This window comes from Podarcis gaigeae (assembly GCF_964106915.1).
Source record: "Podarcis gaigeae genome assembly, chromosome: 13".
NCBI classification, from domain to species: domain Eukaryota; kingdom Metazoa; phylum Chordata; class Lepidosauria; order Squamata; family Lacertidae; genus Podarcis; species Podarcis gaigeae.
In genome coordinates, this window is record NC_139689.1 from 1,849,865 (window position 1) to 1,877,031 (window position 27,167).

General features: G+C 50.3%; 1 protein-coding gene across 8 annotated transcripts in view; it reads left to right on the forward strand.

Moving 5' to 3' along the window:
* Window positions 1–27,167, forward strand: part of CAMTA2 (calmodulin binding transcription activator 2) — a 59,449-nt gene that overhangs the window by 21,843 nt on the left and 10,439 nt on the right. For all 8 annotated transcript variants that reach the window (XM_083706519.1, XM_083706522.1, XM_083706520.1 and 5 more), the window contains exons 11-18: window positions 1,324–1,452; window positions 10,558–10,715; window positions 17,008–17,186; window positions 17,983–18,061; window positions 20,150–20,453; window positions 22,018–22,373; window positions 23,217–23,404; window positions 26,053–26,293. In XM_083706519.1, coding sequence (XP_083562645.1) covers window positions 1,324–1,452; window positions 10,558–10,715; window positions 17,008–17,186; window positions 17,983–18,061; window positions 20,150–20,453; window positions 22,018–22,373; window positions 23,217–23,404; window positions 26,053–26,293 — 1,634 coding nt within the window. The remainder of the gene's footprint in view (window positions 1–1,323; window positions 1,453–10,557; window positions 10,716–17,007; window positions 17,187–17,982; window positions 18,062–20,149; window positions 20,454–22,017; window positions 22,374–23,216; window positions 23,405–26,052; window positions 26,294–27,167) is intronic.

Here is a 27,167-nt window from a genome sequence, read left to right on the forward strand (position 1 = left end):
GCTGTTGCTGCCAACCCGTGTGGACAGTACTGAATAAGAATGCGGCAGCTAGACTGGTGACTGGGACTGGCCGCCGGGACCACATAACACCAGTCCTGGGAGATCTGCATTGGCTCCCGGTACGTTTCCGAGCACAATTCAAAGTGTTGGTGCTGACCTTGAAAGTCCTAAATGCCTCAAAGGAGCATCTCCACCCCCATCGTTTAGCCCAGACACTGAGGTCCAGCTCCAAGGGCCTTCTGGTGGTTCCCTCCCTGCGAGAAGTGAGATTACAGTGAACCAGGCACAGGGCCTTCTCGGTGGTGGCGCCCACCCTGTGGAACACCCTCCCTTCAGATGTGAAAGAAATAAGCAGCTATCCTATCTTTAAAAGACATCTGAAGGCAGCCCTGTTCAGGGAAGTTTTTAATATTTAACGCTGTACTGTTTATAACATTTGATTGGGAGCCGCCCAGAGTGGCTGGGGAAACTCAGCCAGTATAAATAATAAATTATTAGTGGCTTCCAACAAAATATTAAAATACCATAATACATCAAACATTAAAAGCTTACCTAAACAGGGCTGCCTTCAGATGTCTTCTGAAAGTCAGAAAGTTGTTTATTTCCTCGACATCTGGTGGGAGGGCGTTCCACAGGGAGGGTGCCACCACCGAGAAGGCCCTCTGCCTGGTTCCCTGTAACTTGGCTTCTCGCAGGGAGGGAACCGCCAGAAGGCCCTCAGCGCTGGACCTCAGTGTCCGGGCAGAACGATGGGGGTGGAGACGCTCCTTCAGGTATACTGGACCGAGGCCATGAAATGGTCTGACTCATAGAATCGTACAGTATAACCTCCTGCAATGGAGGAATCACAGCTCAAGACTCGCTGACAGATGGCCATCCAGCCTCTGGTTAAAAGCCTCTTTCGAAGGAGGGAAACTGTTCCACTGTCAAACAGCTCTTGGCCACCAGAACATCCTTCCTGGCATTCGTTCGAAATCTCCTTTCTTGCAACTTGAAGCCATGCGTTCGAGTCCTACCCTCCAGAGCCGGAGGAGAAAACAAGCATGCTCCATCTTCCCCGGGGGCAGTCCTTGAGATATTTGACTCGCTGTAAAGCAGCTTCCTTCTTTGAAGGGTTAATGCCGTGCTTAAACCGCGCCCCCCCATCTGATGCTCAGCTCATGTGGGTGCAAATAACCCCCCCAAAAAACCCTTCGTATCACAGCTGTGACTGCTGCATCGTAGGGGGTTGGGATGAATGACCCCTTGGTGTCCCTTCGAAGCCTACGATTCTATAATTCTGCGAGGTGCGGCCTTTTTACCTTCTTCTCTTCCGCCCCGCAGCCCACGAGGCCGGTCTGGTGCCCTTGCAAGTGGCCCACGATTCCCGCCTGGTCTCCATGTCGGTCCTCTTTGAGTATCGCGCTCGGAACTTCATGGCCCTGCGAAGCATGGATTGGCTGTCCCTGGATGGTGAGTGGTCTGCTTGGTTTATTTGCTGCGTTCATTTAGTGCTTTGATATCCCGCCCTTTTCTTCCAGCTGCACCAAGTGTCCATTATTTAATCCGCACAACAGCCCTGAGAGGTAGGCTAGGCTGAGAAACAACGACTGGTCACCCAGGGAGCTTTGTGGACACCAAGTAAGGATTCGAACTCTGGCCTCCCCAAGATCCTGTTGTTGTTGTTGTTGTTTAGTCGTGTCCGCCTCTTCGTGACCCCCTGGACCAGAGCACGCCAGGCACTCCTGTCTTCCACTGCCTCCCGCAGTTTGGTCAGATTCATGTTTGTAGCTTTGAGAACACTGTCCCACCATCTTGTCCTCCGTCGCCCCCTTCTCCTTGTGCCCTCCATCTTTCCCAATATAGGGTCTTTTCCAGGGAGTCTTCTCTTCTTATGAGGTGGCCAAAGTCTTGGAGCCTCAGCTTCAGGATCTGCCCTTCCAGGGAGCACTCAGGGCTGATTTCCTTCCGAATGGAGAGGTTGGATCTTCTTGCAGTCCACGGGACTCTCCAGAGTCTCCTCCAGCACCACAATTCAAAAGCATCCATTCTCCGGCGATCAGCCTTCTTTATGGTCCAGCTCTCACTTCCATACATCACTACTGGGAAAACCAGAGCTTTTACTATACGGACCTTTGTCGGCAAGGTGATGTCTCTACTTTTTAAAATGCTGTCTAGGTTTGTCCCCCAAGATCCTAGTCCTCATTTAATCCCCACAACAGCCCTGGGAGGTAGGTTAGGCAGTGCCTGGCCCCCAAGGTCACCTGAGTGGGGGAATTTAAACCCTGGTGTGTCCCCCTAGGACCTAGCCCATGGGTAGGCAAACTAAGGCCCGGGGGCCAAATCCGGCCCAATCGCCTTCTAAATCTGGCCCACAGACAGTCCAGGAATCAGCGTGTTTTTACACAAGTAGAATGTGTCCTTTTATTTAAAATGCATCTCTGGGTTATTTGTGGGGCCTGCCTGGTGTTTCTACATGAGTAGAATGTGTGCTTTTATTTAATAATAATAATAATAATAATAATAATAATAATAATAAATAAATTTTTATTTATACCCTGCCTTCCCCAGCCACAGCTCAGGGCAGCCAACACCAATAAAATCACAGTAAAAACATAATGGGGGGGTGGGGGACAACCAATTTAAAATACAGGTTAAAATGCAATTTAAAATGCAGCCTCATTTTAAAGTAGCTGATAAATCTAAGCACAACCCCACCACTGACTCTGTACCCCACCTAGCCTCTCCCATGGGGTGGGGCCCAGGTGTCCTGACCCCACTTTCTCGACTGCTAACCCTTGCATCCAGCCCAGGAGCCCAGAGGCCCTGTGTCTAGACTTGGGGGGTGGGGTGGTTCCCCCAATCTCTGCTACCCAACTGAGGTCCGAATGCAGCGTGGCACCTTCAGGGTTTTTTTTTGGGGGGGGGGGGAATGCAGTGCCTAAACCTGGGGGTGGCCGAGAGGGGTGGGGACGAGATTGTTTGTGGCTTTACTCTTGGAAAGAAAGGAAAATACTTTGGCGTCCAAGCCTCGCCTGGGGTGTCACCTTACCGGGGATATTCCTGGCAGGCTGGTTTGTGTGCAATGGAAAATGAACGGCTGGGGTTTTTTGCGGGGGGAGGAGTTTCCATGACAGGGCAAGACAGGCCAAGAATAACAGCCGGGGATGGACGGCTGGCTCTCAGCCTGCTCCTCCCCTTCGACAGAGCCCAAGACGGCCTCCCCTTTCCCATCCTAAGAAACCAGCAAGGATTAGGGCTGGCACACGCCCCCCAAAATCAACCGTCCTGCAAGACGCCACCGAAATGCGGCGCGTGTGAGCTTCCAGGTTCTGCAGAACGCTTCTCCCAGTGAAGTTTGTAAAACGTGTGCCTGGCCAGCGAGAAAGCAGATGGGGGAGAGAGAGAAATGTTGTTTTTCTCCTCTCTTTCTGAGCGTAACACTCAAAGCCGGGGGCATTGCGAGAAAAGGAAGCCCTCCTTCACACACAATGCAGGGTTCAGCTGCGGAACTCCCTGCCACTGGAGAGAGCCCTGACTCAATGGCTTCAAAAGAGGATTGGGGAAATTCATGGAGAAGGAGAGCGCAGCTGATGACGACTGTCTCCACTGTCAGAGCAGAGGGGCGCCTTTGGTAATACGGCTCCCTGACCGAAGATAAAAAAAATGGTGCCCCCCTCTAAATATTTCTTATTTTCACAATAATTGCATTTTGGTGCAGTTGCTTTTGGAATGGAACTTCCCAGGAGGTATTCATCTAAACATAGGCTGTTTGTAGTTGTTGTTGCTGCCTGTTATTTTGAGTCCAGTAATCTCTCAGGCCATAAAATTTTAGAATTGTAGGGTTGGCAGGGTCGACGCTTCTGCAATGCAGGAATTGCAGCCTTTGCACCCCCTCGGCTCAGTGCCCTGTGTGAGGGAGCCACCCGCAGCACCCTAAATTCGGCGCTGGCCAGAGGCAGCCATGCTTCTGAATCCCAGCTGCTGGAAACCACAAAAGGGGAGAGCGGATCTTGTGTTCGAATCCTGATTGCAGGTTTCCTATGATGGGCATCTGGTTAGCCATTGGGCGCTGGCTTGATCCTGAAGCCATGAGACCTGCAGACTGGGATTAGTCTGGGCTTGCAGGTGTCAGGTCCCTTCGGCAACCTGGATTTGCGAATTCAGATGCTTTGTCAATAATAATAATAATAATAATAATAATAATAATAATAATAATAATTTATTTATACCCCGTCCATCTGGCTGGGTTTCCCCAGCCACTCTGGGCAGCTTCCAACTGAATATTAAAAACAATACAGCGACAGACGTTAAAAGCTTCCCTAAACAGGGCCGCCTTCAGTTGTCTTTTAAAAGTAAAATAGTTGCTTATTTCCTTGACATCTGGTGGGAGGGCGTTCCACAGGGCGGGTGCCATCACCGAGAAGGCCCTCTGCCTGGTTCCCTGTAACTTGGCTTCATGCAGTGAGGGAACCGTCAGAAGGCCCTCGGGGCTGGACCTCAGTGTCTGGGCTGAACAATGGGGGTGGAGAAGCTCCTTCAGGTATACAGGACCAAGGCCGTTTAGGGCTTTCAAGCTCAGCACCAACACTTTGAATTGTGCTCGGAAACGTACTGGGAGCCAATGAAGATCTCTCAGGACCGGTGTTATGTGGTCTCAGCGGCTGTTCCCAGTCACCAGTTTAGCTGCCGCATTCTGGATTAATTGCAGTTTCCGGATCACCTTCTAAGGTAGCCCCATGTAGAGTGCATGGCAGTAGTCCAAGTGGGAGATAACCAGAGCATGCACCACTCTGGCAAGACAGTCTGTGGGCAGGGAGGGTCTCATCCTGCGTACCAGATAAAGCTGGTAAACAGCTGCCCTGGACACAGAATTAACCTGATTTCAAGTGAATCGCAGCAGAGCCAGAGGTTACTCTTTGGTGGAAAGAGTCAACGGAAGACGAGCTGTATTCCCCCAAGCACCCTCCCTGCAAAACAGCCTGGGCACTTTGAACTACAACTCCCAAGGCTCCTGCACCAGTGCTGACTGGGGGCTGGTGGGAGCTGTAGTTCGAAGCATGGTTCCACAAAACTGGCGCAGTGTCTTCGCGGTCTCTTCTCTTCCGGGAAAGCCAGCAGGGAAAAGGAACGGGCATTGTTGCTCAGTGCTTAGAACACCTGCTTGGCATGCAGAAGGCCAAAGGCCCGCTCCCCAGCTGGCATCTGCAGGTAGCCCTGCTTCCAGAACCCTAGCGAGCTCCGATATAAGTCTGCTTTCTCTGCTCCTAACCTGAGATAGCGGGCAAAATCTGCAGGCACATATTTGTGCCATAAACTAGCCTGCTCCTCTTTTAGGTGCTTTAACCCGCCCCTCCCAGGAGAAAAATCTGTGGACACCTTTGCCCCACAGCAGTGCCACCCCCCGGGTTTAAAACTCCAGGCATCCACTCCCTTGGCCTCTCCTTGGGTTCCACGGCAGCATTTTCCAGAGTCTCCGTTTTCCATTGTTAGGGCATGCTGCCTGCCTGTCGGGTCTCGCAGATGGAAGGAAAGAACAGCTGCCCTTGCAGAAGCTCGCCCCCTCGCTCCCCCCCCCCGCAAACCACCGCTGCCCCCTCCTCAAATTCCTTCCCTGAAACATGAGGTCGCCAACCGCTCTGCAAGCACCCAGGCTCCAACGCCACCCCGAGGGGGAGAGAGACACCCTTATTGTCACAGGACTCGGGGGGCAGTTCTTTGGGGTGGGGGTCCAGGGGGAGCCCAGCAGTCTGCTTTTCAGCCTGTGGCAGGCGGGGGCCTCATTACAAGCCCAGGCCGGTGGTTTTGCCAGGGTAAGAAACTCAGATGTAGAAGGTAATCGCCAAAGGTAAAGGTAAAGGGACCCCTGACCGTTAGATCCAGTTGCGCCCGACTCTGGGGTTGCGGCGCTCATCTCGCTTTATTGGCCGAGGGAGCCGGCGTACAGCTTCTGGGTCATGTGGCCAGCAGGACTAAGCCGCTTCTGGCGAACCAGAGCAGCGCACGGGAAAGCTGTTTACCTTCCCGCCGGAGCGGTACCTATCGATCTACTTGCACTTTGACGTGCTTTCGAACTGCTAGGTTGGCAGGAGCAGGGACTGAGCAACGGGAGCTCACCCCGTCGCGGGGATTCGAACTGCCGACCTTCTGATTGGCAAGTCCTAGGCTCTGTGGTTTAGACCAAATGGAATGTCTTGGTGCCATTTATCTGCGCCCAATGCGATTGGTTATTTTTATTATTTGTTTCATTTCTATATTTTAAAGAGCAAATCTCAAAATATTCTATGGCATTTTGCTTTCCCCGGTTGCCAGCCCGGTGTCCAGAGATCTCCACGTGGTCAGAAAATGGACCAGTCGCAAAATGCGCCTGGCTAGTTTCTAACACAGGACATTTCTGACCCTGGAGGCAAAGCATTTCCTTCATCCTGGCTGGGAGCCATCGCTTGCCCTCTCCTCCTCCATGAATTGCCCAATATTCTTTTAAAGCTGCCCCGGTTGGGGCCATCTCAGCCTCCTGCCTTACCTGGCCAGGTCAGGAAAGAACAGCTGCTTCACATAAGGTGTGCATCATTGATTTAGCCCTGGGGAAAACAAGAACAATAGTAATAGTAGTAATAATAATAATAATAATAATAATAATAATAATAATAATAGGGCTATAGATGGCTACTAGCCACAACGGCCATGCTTTGTTCCCACAGACAGAGCCAGGGAATGCTTCTGAATCGCAGTTGCTAAAAACTGCAGGAGTGGAGAGCAGGAGTGGAGTGGAGCAGCTCTCGCACTCAGGTCCTGCTTCTCGGTTTCTCTTTGGGGCATCTGTTTGGCCCCTGTGAGGACAGGATGCTGGGCCCCCTTTGGCCTGATCCTGCAGGCTCTTCATATTTGCCCTCATGGCGGTACTGGGGGCATTTATTTGCCACCTGCCATCAAAGAGGGTTGGCGCCTTCAAAGTTTCCTACTGTTTTGCTCGTCCCTTAACTTCCTGCCGAAATCCCATAGGTTTTTTTATGCCCCCCATGCCTGTGATTCTGCCCCTGCCCTGAAAACTATAGGCAAGAGCGCGGTGGTATTTGGGGGAACGACTAATAAAGCAGAATGTTGCCTGGATGAATCCACCACAGATGCACTATTAGGGCATCGCTGACTTGTTGCGGAAGATACCCGCAAGAAAACAACACCCTGCAGTGTAGAAGGGCCCCCTAAATTTATGTTTTTGCATACGCCGCATAATAATAATAATAATAATAATAATAATAATAATAATAATAATAATAATAACAACAACAACAACAACAACAATAATAATAATAATAATAATAATAATTATACCCCGCCCTTCCCGGTTCAGGGAACTGGGCTCAGGGCGGCTAACAACAAATTTAAAACACTTAATTGATGCTACAAAAAAACCAGCATAAAATACGGTATAAAGCATAAATAAAAATAAAATCAAAAATCAATTTAGGGTGGGGGGGAAATCCATCCAATAAACAATAGATTGTAAAGAAACAAAGAAGCCTCAAAGTGGTTTACCGAAAGGGTAAAACGGTAAATGGGGAAAACGAACAGAGAAAATGTAAGGTGTTCGAAAAGTTAAACTACTGGTGGACCAAAAACGGATTAAAACCTGTGTGAGATTCCTAAACATCTGGGCCGGCCTTGTCTGAAGGAAAATTTGTTCAGCAGGCGTCAGAAAGAGTACGGGGAAGGCTGGTATCAATCAGCAGGGAGTTCCCAAGTGTAGGTGCTGCCGCGAGCTCAGTTGCGAGAGTATGAGGCTCCCACAATGCATTGCAGAAGTTGGACCAGATGGCCCCTGGTAGGCCCCTTCCAATTCTACAGACAAGCACGCACAGACCAGCCTCCCATTGCCCGAGTGATGTGGGGCCTCAGCTCAAACAAGGCTTTCCGACCTGGCCTTGGCTGCGCCGGGCAAAGTCCACCCGCTGCCCAGCCACCCTCCCAGGGAGAGATTTTTAGACAGCCCCATCTAGGATCCCTTTGGCTTCTCCCGGAGCAAGCGAGCTGCGTGCGTTGAGATTGAGATCCTGCACTGGCCAACGCAAGAGACCAGACACCCCTCTCCTGCCTTTGAGACCAGAGGAATCGCCCCCCATTCATTCTCTGGAGAGCACAGAGGTCGGGCGGCTGTCTGTTAGCTGCGGTTCCCGCATTGCGGGGGGCGGGTTGGTCTGGATGACCTTCGGAGGGTCCCTTCCACGCCTCCGACCTCCTGCCTGAAGAGTTAACTTGGCAGCAGGGCCTGCCGCGTCATGTGCAGCTAGCTACATAGCTAGCGTGAGTGCCTCAGATCTCATTAAGGGATTTCCGGGTGCCCCCCCCCCTTGCCGCTGGTGGTGGTGGCTATTTTGGGGACGACTTGAGTCCTGTCACACTTTGCAGCCTGACCGCTGCTCTCGCTGGGCCAAGAGGGGTGGAGAAAGAGAGGAGAGAGCCTGCTTGACCCCCCACCACACCCCCTCCCCACAGACCGACCTCCTGCCAGCTGGGCCTGGGGGGGCGGGATGACGAGGAGGGGGCTGCAGGCCCTGCCCTCCACGCCACCCTCGCTGTCATTGCATGCCAGGAAGGGCTGGAGGGCTGTGCTGCCTCCTCTTTCTCGCCCCACCCCGACTCGTGCCCACACTTGGGGGGCATGGTGCTAACCTGGGATTTCTCCCGAGCCTCTGGTAGAGGCGTTCGATTCCCGCTGGGAGCCGTGGGGCCCAGCAACCTGAGGGCTCAGTTCGCGGGAGAGGGTTGCGCCCCCTCTGTTTCCTTGGGCGATGGACAAAGCAGGTACATGGGATTATTATATGTGTGTGGGGAGAGGCTATGGGGCAGAGGGGGCTACTGGGTCCAATGGGGCTAGGGGAATAGGGGCGGCTTAGGAAGGTTGGCATGTGGGGCAGGTCGCCTGGTGGCAAAACAAGGCGGCTTGTGTTTGGAAGGGTGCATTGCAAGAGCTGTAGGTTTTTGTGCCCTGTGGGGGAACCCTGAGGGCATCCAGTCTGGCTCTCGTTTTAAACCTGGGTTTCTTTTGGGGGGAGAAATTCTGTTAGATTGGGCCCTGGGGGAGAAAAAGAGGAGGGTCTTGCTTGCTTTCCACTCTGCCCCTTCTCTCCAGGTGTGATGTTTTTGTACCTTTCCTGGTTTCCAAAACGAAATGTGTGGTTTCAGAGAAGGCCAGCTGTTGTCGGTGGTCTGTCCACCCTTGTGACTGGCAGCCTGGGTCATTGCCCCCCCCCCTCTCCATGCCGCTTTCCCCCCTGTGGAGGAGATGAATGAAGTCTGTTTGTATATGTGGAGAGAGAGAGAAATGAATGGACTTTGGAAAAGTCTCCCTCCAGGCGCTCCAAAGGACTGTGTCACCCTGGAGAAAAACAACCCATGGATTTATTGCGTGGTTTGGAAATGCGTTGGAAAAAGCATGGGATGCGTGAGAACAGGAGCCACAAATGGTACCCCAAGGGTCAACTAGACCAACCCCTCGCTGCAACACAGGAATCACGCGAAAGGATCCCCCACAGGTGGCCGTCCGACCTCTGCTTGAAAAGCTCCAGCGGTGGAGCTTCCACTTTTGTCCTAGACAGCCGAAAACCCACCAGGGGCCGGGGTCAGCAGCCCGGTTGCTCCCCTCTCCAGCCTGCCAGGAGTTGGCTATTCTCTGCCCTCCTTTTCCCTATCCGCCTCCTTTTTGACGGTACAGAATGAGTTCCCTCCATGCTCTGAAGGTGCCTATTATACCCAGTCGCTGCTGAGAGTTGGATGGATTGCAAGGAGGCTAATGATCATAATCATAATCATAATCATAATCATAATCATAATCATAATAATAATTTTATTCCCTATACGTTGCTCATCTGACTGGGCTTCCCCGGCCGCTTTCAATTAAAAACACAATAAAGCACCAACAATCGAAAAAAACCTCCCTTCAGATGTATTCTGAAAGTCCAATCGTTGTTTCTCTGTTTGATAACGGGAGGGAGCCCTCGCTGTGCATTCCTCCTGCGATGGACTCTCCTTCCCTGCAGGTTTTAAAACAGAGGTTGGGGGGCTGCCTGCCTGGGATTCTTTAGCTGTGCTTCCTGCATTTCAGGGGGTTGGGATGGATGACCCTCCTGGGTCCCTTCCAGTTCTTCAACGAAGGTGCTTTCTTATTCTAACAGCCAGAGAAGGGGGTTTTGGGGGCTGTGAAATCTCCACGAAGACAGCCGTCGCGTCCCTCGGACGCCTGGGTCCCAATTCTGCTTTGCACCCCCTGCACCCCCTTTTTACGGAGTCTCGGAGCCTTTTGCCCATATACACAAGCTGCCTCCGTCCTGCTGTTCAAGATTACAGCGTCCCTTTCCCAACCTGGGGGGGGGGGGGAGATCAGGCTGGGCCGGCTAATCAGCCTTGAGTCGGGATTAGTTTTATGATATCTCCCGCGCACCCCCCCCACTTTGACCTTCTTTCCCCCTCTCCATCCACAGGGGAGCAGAGCCCGATGGGGAAGGGGCTGGATGTGGGGAGTGGGCTTCTGACCTCACCACCCTCTCTTTCCCCCCCTCCTCTCCCCAAACCCCCCTCCAGATAACCAGTTCAGAATGTCTATTCTGGAGCGTCTGGAACAGATGGAGAAGCGGATGGCCGAGATGATGGCGGCGGCGGCCTCTTCCTCCTCCTCCTCTTCCTCCTCCTCTGCAGCTCCCGCTCAGACCCAGCAGCGAGGGGAGAAGCCCCCCAGCCAGGTGAGATGGGGGGGTGCCGGGCGGAGAGGGAGGGCAGGTGGCTAGCGGCAATTCGCTTGGGTAGCCGAAGTCCCTCCCAGGTCCTAGCCCTCATTGAATCCCGACGACAAACCTGCCAGGTAGGTGAGGCTGGCCCAGAGTCACCTGTTGGGCTTTGTGGCAAAACTCGAACCCAGGTCCCTCCCAGGTCATGGCGCAACACTCAGACCACGGTGAGCCTCTGCCCTTCTGCTGCCCCTAAGACACTTTCCCCACCTTGGCAGAGCTCAAGGCAATTTCCAAACCGAGGGGTTATTTTTTTTGGGGGGGGTTGATAAATCCAACTGATGCCTTTCAAAGCCTGGGCTTGCCGGGGCTCTAAATATGCTTGTGGGGCCCCTATGCAAAATCTGTGGGTTGGACGGGGCTGTAGTGCTGGAAGGGACCCCTGGGGGTCATCCAGCCCAACCCCTCTTCTCATGACGGTCAGCACCCTTAAAGCATTGTGGAGTTGGAAAGGGAGCCCTTTGGCTTTCTCGAACCTGCTCCCGGCCCCCCTCATTTCTGTTTCACAGCTGCGGTTCCTGTAATTGCAGGGGTTGGACTAGATGACCGCCAGGGGTCCCTCCCAAAAGGATTTTATGATTCTTTGTGGCTGAGGTGAATGCGCCCAGCTACCGCCTCACTTCTATGCCCTTCGCCACCTTTCCCCTTCCTCCAGCCGCTTCTGGGTCTACGCAGGCCATGATCCCCTCCCAGCTTCTGTGAAGTTCCAGCTCCGAAGCTGTTTTTTAACTCTCTCTGCTTTTAAATTGTCCTTTTAAAAATGCTTTTTTTGTGGGGTACGGTTTTCAAATCTTTTTAATGTGGTAACCAGTTTTGATGCGCTTTGCAATTTAGTAGTGCATAAATACTTTTATCTCCTGCCCACCTAGCAGTTTGAAAGCACGTCAAAGTGCAAGTAGATAAATAGGTACCGCTCCAGCGGGAAGGTAAACGGCGTTTCCGTGCGCTGCTCTGGTTTGCCAGAAGCGGCTTAGTCCTGCTGGCCATGTGACCCGGAAGCTGTACGCCGGCTCCCTCGGCCAATAAAGCGAGATGAGCGCCGCAACCCCAGAGTTGGCCACGACTGGACCTAATGGTCAGGGGTCCCTTTACCTTTTAAATACTTTTATAAAGGAAATAAAAAAATAAAGAGTGGGGGTCTCCCCACAGCTCCCGGCACCCTCAACAAAGCTGAGCTCCCAGAATCCTCTGGGGGGACGCCATGACGGTTCAAAGTGGTATCATAGCGCTTTCAAAGTGTGGTGTAAATGTGGCCTTACAGGGCAGGAGGTAGAGTTTAGTTACAAAGGACTGTGCAGCGCTTCCCTTCAAAATGGGGCAAACCGGTCCTGCAGGACCTTTACCCCCACCCTGCTCTCTGCCCCACTGCTCATTCCACTGACCTCTGCCCCAGAGGGCACCCCTGGTCCCAGAAGGACAGAAGAAAGTCCTTCTTCATTCAGGGCATAGTTAACCTGCAGAACTCCCTGCCACAGTGATGGCCACCAACCCAGATGGCTTTGAAAAGAGGATTGGACCAATTTGTGGGGCAGGATAAGGCACTTGAAGGCTTCCAGCCACAAGGGCGATGCTGTCTGCCTCCACGATCGGAGGCAGCAGTTGCTGGGAATCACAGGAGGGGAGAGTCGCTCTTGTGTTCGAATCCTGATCGCTGGTTTCCCATAATGCACCAAGAAAAAAGCACACCAAGAACTCCGGCCAATATAAGTTTCAATAGTGGGAGTGGCCGCTACTCACAAATCAATAGTCAAGTGTAAGAAAAACTAACCCATTGACAGGGCCCTGTTTCGATGTATTCACTTTCGTCAGCGAATTTTTAAGGGGTCGTGTAAGTTTGAAGAATTTGTATAAATATATCCTGTTATTTTCTACTTTTCTCGGAGATGACAACTAAGTGTGGGTAGATCAACGTGTATCTTGAGCTTTTCTATTTACACAATTGACTATTGATTTGCAAGTAGGGACCACTCCCACTATTGAAACTTATATCGATCAGAGTTCTTGGTGTGCTTTTTTCTTGGTATATTTAATAACAAGAACTCCAACTTATTTAACGTTGGTTTCCCATAATGGGCATCTGTTTGGCCTCTGTGAGGACAGCATCCTGGACCAGGTGGGTCCTCGTTGGCCGGATCCTGCAGCTAGGCTCTTCTGCCGCCCTTAAGGAACCTCCAGCTCCATTGGCAATATATCTCGTTTCCTAGGTTGCCAGGGGTTATTTTGTCCCTGGGAGAGGCTAATGGCTAAATGGGACATAGGCAGGATCCAGCCAAGCTCTCCATATGTCCTTAAGGATGGCGTGTTTCTTTAAAATTTAAATTCTTTATGGATTAAAAATTTACATACCTATACAAACGTTATATGCTATCTCTTTACACGTGAAGAAAAAGAAAATTACGTAGAGGAATAGAAAATTTCTAAAGGAACCAAAAAGAGGGAAAAAATAACAATGCAGGTGAAACTCAAAAAATTAGAATATCGTGGGAAAGTTTGTTTATTTCAGTAATTCAACTTAAAAGGTGAAACTAACATATGAGATCGACTCATGACACGCAAAGCGAGATATGTCAAGCCTTTATTTGTTATAACTGTGACGATCTGATGAATCTGAGAGATTTGGGTGGGTAGTTTTTATAAAAAGAACCCCCCTCCCAAAAAACAGTTTAAAACTGAGGACAGCCAGAGGACGCTTGCAGCTCGCAGTCGGGCCCCTTGGACATTTTGGGGTGGGATGGGGGCCAGCCTGGGTTTTGCGCTCCCCCCCCCCCACTCGATCATGCATCCTTTTCTCTTTGGCGGACAACGCGCCTAAATTTAGCCCCTTCTCTGGCGTCAGCGCTCAGGTTACAGTGGGATTGGCACCTAGGTGGCCAGCCGGGCTATTCTTGGCTCACTTGGGGCGGAAAGATAAGGCCCAGGCATCGTCTGTCCGTCTGTGGGGATTAGGGATGGGGTTGGGTGGTGGAGAGAATGGGCTGGGAATTCTTTCCATTGAGATCAGCAGGGGGTGGGGGGGTGCTGTTGTCTGATATGTGTGTGGGGGGGTTCTTGGATACCCCATAAGGGAAAAGGGGCAGATTTATTTTGTTTACAACACCGTCCCCGCTTCCAGTGGCAGGGAGTTCCACTGGCTATGCCCCCTTCCTTTCATCTGCCCCGAATCTATCTACATTCAGCTTCATTTGCATTTCCACCCGTTATGGGGTGCTGAGAGATTTCTCTATCCAATCTCCGCATGCCGGGCATAATTTTACAAACTTTGATCACTTTGCCTCTTATTCACCTTCTCTCTAAACTAAAAAAAAATCCCAATGCTTTGTAGGCGGGTCGCTCCCATCCCCTTGAATATTCTGGTTGTCCATCCCTGAAACTTTTCCAAATCTTAATTCTGTTAATTTCTCAATTTCCTCCTTTCCTCTTCGTGATAGATTTCTTGCTAATAATTTGGTTTTATTGATATTCAGTTTAAATCCAGAAACCTTTCCATATTCTTGAATGATTTCCAGCACTTTAGTAAGACTCGGATCCTTAGTTGTTATAATAAAATTGCCCTCAAATGCCCTCAGTTTAGAACTTCCCAGCTTTATCCCTTTAATATTTTCCCCCTCTCTGATTTGTTTATTTAGTTTCCATTGTTAAGATCAAAATATTAACGAAGAGAGCGGACAGCCCTGTCTCGCCCCCTTGTTAATTTTGTATTCCTGAGTTATATTCCTATTTATTATAATTCTAGCTTTTCGTTTGGTATATATCTCGCTTGTAGACCTTTACAATATTGATCTCCAAATTCCATCTCTTGCGACATACCTTTCACAAACTTCCAGGACACGTCGTCAAAGGCTTTCTCCGCATCCACTGCCATTAAAACGGCTGGCTTATCTATTCTTCAACCCAGGTATTCCAGCCTTTTCCAAATCTACTAAAACGCAGACGGGTGAGAACAGAGTCCGCCAGATGTCAAAGAGAACTACCAAACTTTTAGAAGACATCTGAAGGCAGCCCTGTTCAGGGAAGCTTTTAATGTTCGATGTATTACAGTGTTTTAATATTTTGTTGGAAGCCGCCCGGAGTGGCTGAAGAAGCCCAGCCAGAGGGGTGGGGTTTAAATAATAAATTATTATTATTATTATTATTGCCCCCAAACCCCTAATGATTGTTCCCAGTGGCTTCCTGTAGGTATTCAATAGCATTGAGGGTAGCTTTGTGCTGGTGGGGTATAAATAATAAATTATTATTATTATTATTATTATTATTATTATTATTATTATTATTAAAAGGCGGCTGGCACCCAGGGCAGGAATTTGTCCAAAAGACACCCCCACCCCCACCCATACACCTCTCCATTTCACGAGCTCCAGAGGGTTTCACCTCTTTCTCCCCTCCCAGCCCAGAAAATCCCCAAATGCACTGCAAGCGGGCTGCGGGGTTGGACTAGATGACCGCTGAGGGTCCCTTCAGTTCTCTGGTTCTGTGTGCGCAGACCTCAGAAGGGCTTTTGCCCTCTGGTGGGGGGGGGCTGGTTCCCTGTGGTTTGCGGCTGGGGAGGGCCAGACTCCCCCCACCCCACACTTGCCAGGGCGCCCTGACCCAGAGCGCACAGGAGCGATTCTTCGAGCGCCTCGACTTGGGTTTCCCCTGGCTGGCGTCTGCGCTGGCATCCCGGCCTCGTGGGTGGCCCCATTCTCCCACCCCCCCCAGCCCAGCAGGCTTTGCACCCAAGGCCTCCCTCCTGGTGATAATTCGGGGGCTCTTGCGCCCTTTGCAGCTGGGCCTGCCCCCCAGCCGGAAAAATTTCCCCTTGAGGGATGGGGGTCTGGGCTCTTGCCCCCGCAAATGGGATTTCCGGGGGTCTCGTGGCCCCTCTCTCCTTGTGGGGTGCCTGTAATTGGCAGTGCCATGCCTGGGGGAGGAAAGCCAGAGAGCAGGGGGTTTTTGGCGGGGGGGGGGCAGAGAAAACAGACCCAAAGAAATTCGATGCTCAGCAGCTGCCTCTCTGACATTTCATTGTGGATTTGTGACTGAGAACCTCTGTGGCCAGCCATGCCTTTGAAGTGCCGCCTGGGACTCCCAGCAAGGGCAAGAAAACCACCTGTCGGGCAGCCTCTGAAACACTCAGGGTGGCCTTCGCCAACCGGGCACCCACCGAACTACAAGAGCTCCCATCAGCCCCCGGTGCTCCCCAAGTCTGGAGCACGATGATGGTTGCAGAGAGCCTTGCCTTGACGGGGTGGGAAACCCACATCCCTCCAGCTGTTAAGATCCAGCCGGATCTTCTCCTCTTTTGATTTTCTATTCCTCTTTAATAATAATAATAATAATAATATTCCTCTTTTGATTTTATTTTTTACTTCGTATCTTTGTTATTTATTTATTTTATTTTCCTGTTTTTTGTTCCTTTAGAAATTTCCTATTCTCTTTTTCGCCAAATTTTTTTATTAGTTTTCACAATATTATAAACAAACAAACACACACACACACAAGACAAACAAACAAAAATCATAGCCTTATTGAAAATTACAGTTATTAACTTTGTTAAATGACTTCCACGCTTCCCCTTGGTTGAATTTCATTGCATGTCCTTTTAACGGTTTTCCAAATCCCAATTTTTATGAAATTTAACTTAAGCATTAACATCCTTAGATCTTCACCTTATGGAATTAAACATATTAATTCATCACTTAACATAAATAAAATCCTAAGCCCATTAAGTATCTGCAAGCTATTTTCAGTTAGTTTAACTTAACGTATTTAACTAAATAATCATTAAATTTATTCCATTCTTCCTGATACTCCTCCTCCTTCTGGTCGCAGACTCTTCCGGTCAGGTCGGCTAGCTCCGAAAAATCCATCATCTTCATCTGCCATTCTTCTATTGTTGGTAATTCTTGGGTTTCCCACTTTTTAGCTAACAAAATACGAGCAGCAGTTGTGGCATACAAAAATAATTTAACATCTTTCTTGGGCAATTCCAAACCTGTTATTCCAAGAAGAAAGGCCTCTGGTTTAGAAATTTCCTATTCTCTACGTAATTTTCTTTTCCCTCATAGGTAAAGAGATAGCATATAACGTTTGTATAGATGTGTAAACTTTTAATCAATAAAGAATTATAAAAATAAAGGTCCAGCTGTGCCAATGGGATTTGTAGTCCAAAAACAGCTGCTTGGTTCTGGGGGGCGGCAGAGAACGGCACCCCACTTCTCGCTGATGCCCCAGTCTCCTGACTGAACTCCTCTCCCTCCCCACCCAGGCTGCCTTGGACTCCTTCGAAGACCGGATCGTGGCCCTGTGCGAGAAGATGATGTCTCAGTCCTGCTGGCTGCGCTCCGAGACCCTCGTCCACCACGTCAGCTTCCGGGGGATGACCCTCCTCCACTTGGCCGCCGCCCAAGGGTACACCCGCCTCATCGAGACCCTCATCAAGTGGCGGTGAGTTTCCCTGGCCCCCGTGAGAGTGCTGCCGCTTCCCGGCAACTGAGCACTGTTTTTAGGAGCTTTCATTTTACTCCCAGCTTCCCAGAAAGTCTGTGAGTTTCAACCCCTGGCAGGGCCACCAGGGCAGTGTGGCGCAGTGGTTAGAGTGTGGGACTGGGATTAGTGTGTTGAAATGAGGCGGTTGAGTGTAGCAGGCCAAGCAGAGACCAGCAACCTGGATTCAGGAGCATTTGCTTCCTCCAACTGCTGAGCATTGTGGCTGGTCGCCTTCGATAGCCCTCTCTTCCTCCATGGGTTTGTCCAATTCTCCTGCAGCAAGGAGTTCCACAGCTGGACCTCGCACTGCGCGAATAAGTCCTTCCTTTGGTCTGCTTTCAATCCCCCAACTCTCAGCTTCACTGGATGCCCTCGAGTCGCTCCATCCCTTCCATCATTCAGATGGGCAGGGTAATACTACTACTACTACTACTACTATTATTATTATTATTATTATTATTATTATTATTATTATATCTAGGGTGCTTCCTTACATTACTAGCAGACAGCAGCTTCCCAGTCCTCTGCTCAGATCAGGGTGTTGAAAGAGCAGCCTAGATTCTTCCCTCTGCATTTTTTGAGAGCCAGCTGTGCTTGTGGCTTTCCTGTGGCAATGAGTTCCACATGCCAATTGCGTGTTGCGTGCAGAAGCGCTTCCTTTGCCAGCGCAGTTCACAGGGACTGGAGGCGAGGCCTGACCACACACACACCCCCCCGCTCCCTCCCTGAGCCTGACCTGATTCCTTCCCCTCAGGAACCTCAACGCCCAGAGCCTTGACCTGGAGCAGGAAGTGGACCCCCTCAACGTGGACCATTTCTCCTGCACCCCCCTGGTGAGTTGACCGTTGAGATCGGAGCGAAGATACCCACTCACCCTGGAAAACAGCATCTCTGCAATCCCACTTCTCATGGAATCAAAAAGTTGGAAGGGACCCCCAAAGGTCATCTGGCCCAACCCGCTGTGACGTGTCATCTGTTCCAGATGCGAAATCTCACTTAAGACCTTTCCTCCCTCGCCATCTCCCTCCAGCCTTCCTGTGGCTGGAGAACAGAGGGTGCGGGTGGAGTTTGGGGTCCACAGGAATGTGTGGTTTTTTAAAAAAATTATTATTATTATTATTACCATTGAAATACAACACATAAAAGGTGGGTTTTTTAAAAGTGAAACAACAGCATATTATCATTATCATCAGGGGATGCGGGTGGCGCTGTGGGTAAAACCTCAGCGCCTAGGGCTTGCCGATCGCATGGTCGGCGGTTCGAATCCCCACGGCGGGGTGAGCTCCCGTCGTTCGGTCCCAGCTCCTGCCCACCTAGCAGTTCGAAAGTGCAAGTAGATAAATAGGTACCGCTTACTAGCGGGAAGGTAAACAGCGTTTCCGTGTGCGGCACTGGTGCTGGCTCGCCAGAGCAGCTTCGTCACGCTGGCCACGTGACCCGGAAGTGTCTCCGGACAGCGCTGGCCCCCGGCCTCTTACGTGAGATGGGCGCACAACCCTAGAGTCGGACACAACTGGCCCATACGGGCAGCAGTACCTTTACCTTTACCATTATCATCATCATCATTATTAAAATACAACACATAAAAGAGGTGGGGGGATTAGTGAAAGAACAGCTTTTGTTATTATCATTTAAATACAACATGTTAAAAGTGTTTTTTTTTAAATAAAAAACATAAAAAGAAAGAGAATAAATAGTACAGGGATGTCCAATCGGTTGATTGCGGGGTGTGCCTGGTCGATCCCTGATCGATGCCCCCCTAAAAAGCTCAACAGCTTTGGCTGATCCTCCCCAAAATAAGCTCAACAACTTTAGGTGATCCAATGGGTGGATCACTGCCAGTGATCTACACAGTTTTTTTATAGTGGGAGTAGATCCCAGTCTCTTGGAAGCTGGACATGCCTGGTATAGTATATCACTATAACAATTGCTAACAATTACAATTTTCAACCTGCCGTGTTTTGCGTAAATGAGTTCCAAATTTACAACAAAATTTGCCGAGGCTTCACCTGTAAGCAATCCACTCGCAGGTGGGTCTCGATTTGGCATAGCTGTCAACATTTTCCTTTTTGAAAAGGGAAATTTCCCTTATTCCGAATAGGATTCCTCTCGAGAAAAGGGAAAAGTTGACAGCTATGGATTTGGGCCGGGGCAGCAAGGACTAAGTCCCTGCTCCCGCTAAGAGCCGCTGCCCAGTTCCTGCCCCGTGGGCTTTCCTCCAAGAGGACCAGGAACTTGCTTTTTGAAACCAACGACAGCTCTGCTGCCCTGTGCCCTGCCCTCTTTATATATATATATATATTCCCGTGTAAAAGTTGGGGTGTCTAGGCACTATATATATTTCCCACAATAATAACAAAAACCACAAAGCAGAATGACACACAAAAACAGAAAGAAAAAAAATACATCAATGAACGAAAGAGGGAAAAAAGGAACAATAAACAGATAAACAATAACAACAAACTTAATTCTTTACAAATCGAACCTTTTAAACATCTTGGTTGACTTCCTCTAGTCCCTCCCTTCTGAGTTTCCTTGTAGTTGAAAGAAACAGCTTTCCAATATCATTATTGAACTAAAACAATTTCCAATTATAGCCCATCTTATTCACATTTCTTAATATTCTAAATCCCATTTATTTAATTATAACTTAGTTTAATCCTAGGCCTAGTAATTTCTAATTTTCTATATTGCAATATATATTCAAATGGTCCTTAAATTTCCTCCAGTGCTCTAGAAACTCCTCTTCTTTCTGGTCGCGGATTCTTCCAGTCAGATCAGCTAGCTCCGAAAAGTCCATCATCGTCATCTGTGCCCCTGCCATCTTGGGTGCCACCTAATGCCACCAGATGCATGCAAGTTGCACCCGCGCTCACCCTCTTAATTCCACCCCATATTTTCCCCCACCTCTCTTCCGCTAGATGTGGGCCTGCGCCCTAGGCCACATAGAAGCCGCGCAGCTCCTCTACCGGTGGAACAGCAACGCCCTCGCCATCCCTGACTCCTTAGGCCGCCTCCCGCTCACTGTGGCTCGCTCCCGGGGCCACGTCAAGCTGGCCACGTGCCTGGAGGAACTGCAGCGCCAGGAGGAGCGCCTGGAACCACAGCCGGCCACAGAGCCACTCCTGGACGTCTCCGGGGGTCCCGCGAAGGCCGGCAGTTGCCCACGCAGGCCGGCAGAAGCCCTGCACATCCCCTCCCCACTCTCGGCCAGTCCAGACACAGGTAGGCGCAGGGGCCGGCTGCCCTGTTTTTTCCAAAAAAACTACGTTTCACGTTCAGTGGGCTGAAAAAGGCCTTCTGTCACCTTAGGGGGCTTTTTGGTTTAGAGCAGTGTTTCCCAAGGTGGGATGCGGGTGGCGCTGTGGGTTAAACCACAGAGCCTAGGGCTTGCTGATCGGAAGGTCGGCGGTTCGAATCCCCGCAACGGGGTGAGCTCCTGTTGCTCGGTCCCTGCTCCTGCCAACCTAGCAGTTTGAAAGCACACCAGTACAAGTAGATAAATAGGCACAGCTCCAGCAGGAAGGTAAACGGCATTTCCGTGCGCTGCTCTGGTTCGCCAGAAGCGGCTTGGTCATGCTGGCCACCTGACCCGGAAGCTGTACGCCGGCTCCCTCGGCCAGTAAAGCGAGATGAGCGCCACAACCCCAGAGTCGGTCATGACTGGACCTAATGGTCAGGGGTCCCTTTACCTTTAGTGTTTTCCAAACCTGGGTCTCCGGCTGTTTTTGGACTACAACTCCCATCATCCCTAGCTAGCAAGACCGGTGGTCAGGGATGATGGGAGTTGCAGTCCCAAAACAGCCAGAGACCCAAGTTTGGGAAACACTGGTTTAAAGGAAAAGCAAATAAAGGAGAAACATGACAGGGGATTATCAACATATGCCTGTTTTGGATGGAAAGAGGTTTTCCTCCCTCTCTCCCTTGGCAATCCAAGGGAAGCTGAATGTTGGGAGATAATATAGAAACCTAGAACTAGATAGTACATTGGCTCCCAGGACGTTTCTGAGCACAATTCAAAGTGTTGGTGCTGACCTTGAAAGCCCTAAACGGCCTCAAAGGCCCAGGATACCTGAAGGAGTGTCTCCACCCCCATCGTCCAGCCCGCACACTGAGGTCCAGCTCCGAGGGCCTTCTGGCATTCCCTCCCTGCGAGAAGTGAGGTTACAGGGAACCAGGCAGAGGGCCTTCTCGGTGGTGGCGCCCACCCTGTGGAACACCCTCTCACCAGATGTCAAGGAAATAAACAACTTTCTGACTTTCAGAAGGCAGCCCCGTTCAGGGACGTTTTTTATGTTTGATGTATTACTGTGCTTTTAATATTCTGCTGTGAGCCGCCAGATGGGTGGGGTATAAATCATAAATTATTATTATTTATAGTGTTGGAAGGGACCCCGAGGGTCATGTAGTCCAACCCCCTGCGACGCAGGGATTTGGGGAAGATTTATTTGTTTTTTTTTTCATCAAAGTTGCACCCTGTTTGATTTTATTTTTTAAAAAAAATTGCAACACCTCAAGGCAATGAAACCGTAGAGCTGTTGGGAAGAAAGAGGAAAAGCAGAAAGTTAAACTGGAAAAAATGACAGGCCCAACACAGATTGAGACTCCCGTCTGCGGATCAGACCCAATGGACCACGTGGCCCTCCGTGTTCCCACGGTGGCCAAGCAGGTGCCTCCGTGGGGAACCCAGCAGGCAGGATTCGAACACAAGAGTTGCCCTCTCCCTCTCTGGGGGGCTGGGAGCCAGGGTGGTGTGACCCTTCTCTCACGCCTCCCCTTCCTTCCGCAGGGCTGAGCACCGCCAGCGGGGTCTCCTCCCCCTCCGAGCTCTCCGAGGGCTCCGTCTCCATCACCTCGGCCTACTCCAGCGGATCGGCGCTGCGGGAATCCCCCGCCTACAGCCCCGAAGCCGAGGGCGCCATGGACGTCTGCCAGGCCCCGGTCCCCGAGACCATCGCCGGCTGGTACCTGCGGGAGAGCCCCAGCCCGGCCCACGCCCTGCCCCACGCCGCCCCCTTCTTCATGGACTACGACGAGGTGGGGGCCCACGCGGGAGCCCCCGAACCAGACCTGGAGCCGGAGCTGCTGGGCTACGGCGAGAACGCCGAGAACGAGGAGTACCTGCCGGCCACGGACGTCCTGCAGGTGCACACCTTGGGACCGTAGAGCAGGGAGGGGGTTCCCCAAAGGGCATCCAATCCAACCCCCCGGCGTTGCAGAAATCACAGCCGTCTGTTCTCGGCTTTAAAAAGCCAAACCTTCTGTTTATTATTACGATTGTTATTTGGAGTCCACTGCCTTCTGTGGCCTTAAAATCATAGCATCGTCGGGTTGGAAGGGACCTCCAAAGGTCATCCAGTCCAACCCCACTTGCGATACAGGAATTGCAGCCAAATGATTCCTAGCAGATGGCCACCCTGCTTTAAAAAAAACCATGAAGAAGGGTCTGCCTCCTTCTGAGCTCATCCGTTCTGCCATCTAACAGTCAACTGTTCAGGGTCCAGGGTCCTTGTCTCTTCTCGTCAGAGAGGCAGTGGTGGTGCAGTGGTTAGTGCCGGGCTAGGACCTGGGTTCAAATCCTCCCCTCTGCCACGAAGCTCGCTGGGGTGACTTCGGGGGCCAACCGCTGCCTCTCTTGGCTGACCTCTCAGGGGATTCACTGAGGACTAGGGAGAGACCAGGGTTCGAATCCCCCCCCTTACACAACTCGGTGGCCGTGAAGCTCACTGGGTGCAGCACGCTGTCTCTCTCAGGCTAACCTAGAATTGCAGAGTTGGGACCCCCAAAGTCATCTAGTCCAACCCCCGGCAGTGCAGGAATACGATCCTTGCAGGGTTGTTGTGGCGGGGATGAAATGAAGAAGGGGGAAATAATGCTCATGCAGCTGTTAGCTGCTTGGAGAAAATCATGGGATAGGGATGCAGTAAATGTACCACAAAGGGGACCCTGGCACCAACGGCCTCTTTCTCTTCTCCGGCCCCCGGCCAGGTGGACATGATCACTTTGGCCAAGCAGATCATCGAGGCGACGCCCGAGCGCATCAAGCAAGAGGATTTCAGCTCCTCCGAAGCGCCCCTGCGAGAGCGCCCGGGGAACCTGGGGCTGAACGAGACCATGACCTGGCTGGCCAGCTACCTGGAGAACGTGGACCAGCTGCCCAACTTCTCCCAGCGAAGGCAAGCGTCTCCCTTCCTCCTGGGCGGGTGGGCACGGCGGGCTTCTCCTCTCCCAGGCATTGCAGATCCCCCACCTTCAGGTGAGAAGTCAAAGAATCAGAGAATTGTGGAGTGGAGAGGGGCCCCCAGAGGTTCTCTAGTCCACCCCCTGCAGTGCAGCTGAAGAATCCCTGACCGATGGGCACCCAAGTTCCATATAAAAACCTCCAGCGAAGGAGGTTCATTACAGGAAACACACAAAACGGCAGTATTTTAAACATCTGTGAATTTATGTACAGTCATACCTCAGGTTACTTCCGGTTTTGGCAGTCACACATGCGCAGAAGTGCTAAATCATGCTCTGCGCAGAAGCGCCAAATCACAACCTGCAAGTTGCGAACGTTGTGGGTTGCGAATGTGCATCCCGCATGGAACACGTTCGCAACCCGAGCATCCACTGTACAGTGTTACCTCAGTTTACGAACTTAATCCGTTCTGGAAGTCCGTTCTTCAACCGAAACCGTTCCTAAACCGAGGCACACTTTCCCTAACGAGGCCTCCCGCCGCCAGTGCCCTCCCACTATTTGGATTCTGTTCTTAGACCGAGGTAAAGTTTGCAAAGCGGGACACTGCTTCCCGTTTTGTGGAGTTCGTAAACCAAATGATTCGTAAACAGGGCTGTTCTTAAACCGAGGTACCACTGTATAGCATTTGGAGAAGCCTGAGCGAAAAAGAGAACCCTAAATCAATCAGTACAACCAACTAGCAATGATGCTGATGTCCCTATTTTCATCCGAGGAATGTTGGAGGCCACAAAATCTCCTTTATTTTGCTATTTGAAGCCATGAGTCCTTCCCTCCTGAGCAGCAGAAAACAAGCTTGCTCCCTCTTCCATGCAACAGGCCTTGAGATATCTGAAGGTGGCTCTCATCTCTCCTCTCAGTCTCCTCTTCTCCAGGATAAACATCCCCAACTCCTAGTATAGTATAGCATCTAGATCAAGGGAAGTAATAGTGCCACTGTATTCTGCTCTGGTCAGACCTCACCTGGAGTACTGTGTCCAGTTCTGGGCACCAAAGTTCAAGAAGGACACTGACAAACTGGAATGTATCCAGAGGAGGGCAACCCAAATGGTCAAAGGCCTGGAAACGATGCCTTATGAGGAACGGCTAAGGGAGCTGGGCATGTCTAGCCTGGAGAAGAGGAGGTTAAGGGGTGATATGATAGCCATGTTCAAATATATAAAAGGATGTCACATAGAGGAGGGAGAAAGGTTGTTTTCTGCTGCTCCAGAGAAGCGGACACGGAGCAATGATTCCAAACTACAAGAAAGAAGATTCCACCTAAACATTAGGAAGAACTTCCTGACAGTCAGAGCTGTTCGACAGTGGAATTTGCTGCCCAGGAGTGTGGTGGAGTCTCCTTCTTTGGAGGTCTTTAAGCAGAGGCTTGACAACCATATGTCAGGAGTGCTCTGATGGTGTTTCCTGCTTGGCAGGGGGTTGGACTCGATGGCCCTTGGGGTCTCTTCCAACTCTAGGATTCTATGATTCTATGATCCTTCAACCGTTCCTCATCAGGCTTGGTTTCCAGGCCCTTAATCCTCTTGGGTCTCCCTCCTCCTCTGCACACCTTGTCAACATCCTTCTTAAATTGTAGCGCCCAGAATTTTTTTTATATAATTTTTTTATTAGTTTTTCAACATATCATTTTCAGCAGTAATTAAACATACTTTCATATCTTACACCGTTTTTTTTTTACTTCCATCAATCACATCTGAAAATTTTCCAATCTGTTCACTAAATATACATTTCTTACTTTCATTATTATGTTTAAATCTCATAACTAATCTCTCTATTCTTTCTCTACTTTGCAATGTTTCGTATATTTCTCCTTACAAAACTTATTATAATCCTACTAGCGTAATTTGTTGAATACAGTTGCTCTTCATATATTTCTTCCAATCTTCTGTGAATCTCTGGTCCTGCAGGTTTCGAATCCTTCCTGTCATTTTATCTAATTCTGCGTAGTCCATTAATTTTGTCTGCCATTCTTCTTTCATCCGAATTTCTTCTTGTTTCCATTTCTGGGCTAACAATTCTCTTGCCGCTGTTGTTGCATATAAAAACAATTTAACATCTTGCCTATTAATATCCTCACTTCTAATACCAAGTAAAAATGCTTCTGGTTTTTTAAAAAAATGTATATTTCAACATCTTTTTCATCTCATTATATATCATTTCCCAGAAGTTTTTTACTTTCTTACATTCCCAAAATTGTGGTGCCCAGAATTGGACACAGTATTCCAAATGTGGTCTGACTAAGGTGGAATAGAGCAGAACTATGCCTTCCCTTGATCGGGGCACTCAGTTTCTGATGCAGCCTAGAACAGCATTCGCCTTTTTCGCTGCTGCATCACACTATTGGCTCACATTCAGCTTGTGGTCTCTTCAGACCCCCAGATCCTTTTCGCATGGGCTGCTGCTGAGCCAAGTGTCTCCCACCCTGTATTTGTGCCCCTGGTTCTTGCGGGGTTCATTTCGTTCGTTTTGGCCCAGCTCTCCAGTCCGTTCAGTTCCTCAGGAGTCCCGATTCTGCCTTCTGCGATATCAGCTCGTTGCTGACCCTTCGCCGCCGTCTCTCTCCCCCCCCCCCAATTTCTCATCCAGGTCCCTGGCGTCCTCCCCCTCCGGCCACTCCTGCCTGAGCCCCCTGCCCTCCCCGCTGGGGGAGCTGTCCTTTGACCGCCTCCCCCCGCCCCCCACGGCGGCCAGCTGGGCCGAGTTCCTCAACGCCTCCGCCAACGGGAAGATGGAGAGCGACTTTGCCTTGCTGACCTTGTCGGACCATGAGCAGCGGGAGCTCTACGAGGCGGCCAAAATCATCCAGACCGCCTTCCGCAAATACAAGGTAGGTCTTTTCTGGGGAGGCACTTTGGCGGGTGGGGACCTGCTTCCTTCTGGGTTTGTAGGTCAGTTTCCCTGCCCACCCCTACAAGCATCTAGCTACACGTCTTGGAGACCGGGCACTGGGGCAAGCGGGTACGTGGTTCTCCCCCTACCCCTTTCTTCTTCACAACAACCCTGCGAGGCTGAGAGATGGAGACTGCGAGCTTCGTGGGTGGTGGAATTTGAACCCAGATCATAGAGCTTTCTTCATTGCAATTATTTTTATGGTTTTAATAGACCTTACACAGAGAGAGAGAGAGTAGTTTTAATTCTACGAATGTTTAATTGTTTTCTAATTCTTATTTTCCTGTGGTTTAAGCTGTTCTCATTTTAATCCGTAAGCTGCCTTGAGTCCCTGCCAGGGGGAAAAGGCAGGGTATGAATAAATATGTAACAAAAGTAGTAATAATAATAATAGTCTGACACTCACTAACCGCTATACCACACTGCCTCTTGTTCCTCTAGCGCAGTATTTGGTGGCTCTCACAGAACAGCTCAGATTTCACAGTTCAAAAATCTCTAGGCTGCAGCGAACAGTCGTAGTCCAAGGCATTATTATTATTATTATTATTATTATTATTATTATTATTATTAATTTTAAAATTTGCATACCTCTCTTCACTCGTAGATCTCAGGGCTGTTCACAACATAAAAATACAAGATAAAATACACAAATGACCAATAACCCCTCTCCCACAAACACATCTAAAAGACCAGAGAATGTTAATCAGAGAAAGGACTATAGAGAAATGGGAGCCACTGCAGAAAAGGCCCCATTCTTGTGGGGCCACCCCCTGGGCCTCTTGTGAAGAAGGGCCTCACATGATCACAGAATC